The sequence below is a fragment of the Volvox carteri genome (assembly GCF_000143455.1).
Source record: "Volvox carteri f. nagariensis unplaced genomic scaffold VOLCAscaffold_14, whole genome shotgun sequence".
In the NCBI taxonomy this organism is placed as follows: Eukaryota; Viridiplantae; Chlorophyta; class Chlorophyceae; order Chlamydomonadales; family Volvocaceae; genus Volvox; species Volvox carteri.
This window is the reverse complement of record NW_003307557.1, coordinates 978,217-979,703: the sequence shown is the minus strand read 5'-3', so window position 1 is coordinate 979,703 and position 1,487 is coordinate 978,217. Positions and strand designations below refer to the sequence as shown.

At 58.1% G+C, this 1,487-nt stretch overlaps 1 protein-coding gene across 1 annotated transcript in view; it reads left to right on the top strand.

Annotated features, from left to right (window-relative positions):
• The window catches only part of VOLCADRAFT_117208 (uncharacterized protein), a gene marked incomplete at both ends in the record, with an annotated part of 3,565 nt that overhangs the window by 1,009 nt on the left and 1,069 nt on the right, over positions 1-1,487 (top strand). The window contains 4 exons of the mRNA XM_002949467.1: positions 180-244; positions 449-506; positions 654-697; positions 915-945. Coding sequence (XP_002949513.1) covers positions 180-244; positions 449-506; positions 654-697; positions 915-945 — 198 coding nt within the window. The remainder of the gene's footprint in view (positions 1-179; positions 245-448; positions 507-653; positions 698-914; positions 946-1,487) is intronic.

Sequence of the window (1,487 nt, the reverse complement as noted above, 5' to 3'; positions counted from 1 at the left end):
GCCGCCTCCCTCACGGGGGCCCGTATCTCGACAAACAGCCCCCACGCCCTGACCTTCGCAACCAGCCCCCAGACCGTGACTCGGCCGTCCCGCCCCCCTGCCAACCGCCCCTCGGGTAACCCCGCCCCCGAAACCCCAAACCCCATTTTCCCCCGGATCCGGATCCGAAACTGGATCAGACCGGGCCGTGATTGAACACCTTTTGGCGCTTGGAGCCAACCGCTTTGAAGCCACGGATGATGCCGTACGCAGGGCCCTGAAGGCGAGTGTACGACACGCTAGTACATATTGCAAGGGTAATGCGTGTATATCGCCCTTCTGCGCCGCCATGCCTCGTCAGGTTGATACTTTGCTGCTATTGCTTTTGATAATCCTGCCATCGCTATTGCTTATTGCTCGTCCTGCTAATGCTGCTACCGCCGCTGCTACTGCTACTGCCAATCCGCAGATGTCCATGACGCCGTTGCTAAACCAAATGAGTGTTATGGGTATCGTGTCCATTCCAGGTATGTACGGATGTACGACGAGTTAAAGCGTTTGTCATACCAAGGTGGCAATGCCGCGCATTCTGAAGACTGGGGTGTCCTCCACCCACCCTCTTAACGCCTGTTCGCCTTAACCACCGAACTAAAAACTGCCTGCCGTACATTCAGGGATGATGACCGGTCAAATCCTGGCTGGCGGGAATCCAACGCAGGTGGGTCCGCGCAGAACCCAGGTTTCCGTGTTCTGTACGGGTTTTAAGGTTCGTATGTCTTGATTAGGCTCCTTCCTGTTTTTGCTGCATCATAACCGTCCTCGAAGCGGCGGTGGTTGTGGTTGTGGTGGCTTTCATTCTCATCCACAGACTCGGCCCTCTTAACAACCGTTAACCATCCCCCAACTACCCCAACTACCGCGCCGACTACCCGCAGGCGGCTCGCTACCAAATGGTCATCATTTTTAGTGAGATGGCAGAGGGAGGGGGGGAAAGGGGCGGGGAGGGGGGAAGGGGGGGAAAAGGGGGGAAAAGGGGGGAAAGACGGAAAGGCAATGTGGGGAAGGGGGAGAGGAATGAGGTGGGGCGGGAGAGGGGTAAGCAGGAAAGGAATTACACCGCGGTCTGGCGCTGTGTGTGTGTGTGTGTGTGTGTGTGTGTGTGTGTGTGTTTTACCTACCCGGGCAGGTTTGAATGATGGCGCATGCGGTGGGAGGGAAACGGCGCTCAGCGCAGCCTTTCAGTGCTTCCTCTCACTCACCTCCCCAAAAAACCCTCCGTCTCCGCTTTCCCCCCCTCCATTTCTTCTCCCTCTCTCCAAAACCGACTGCCGTACACCGCACCGCCCTCAGTCGTCGTCGCGGCTACGAGCCTGGCGTCTGTCTCGTCCATTTACCTTGCCGTATTCCACGTGGTGGATTCAAATCACACGTTCCGCGTCGACCGCCTCATCAAGAAGCAGCCGCAGCAGCGCGCACAAGGCCCAGGAGGCAGGCTGGCGGAGTGGGCC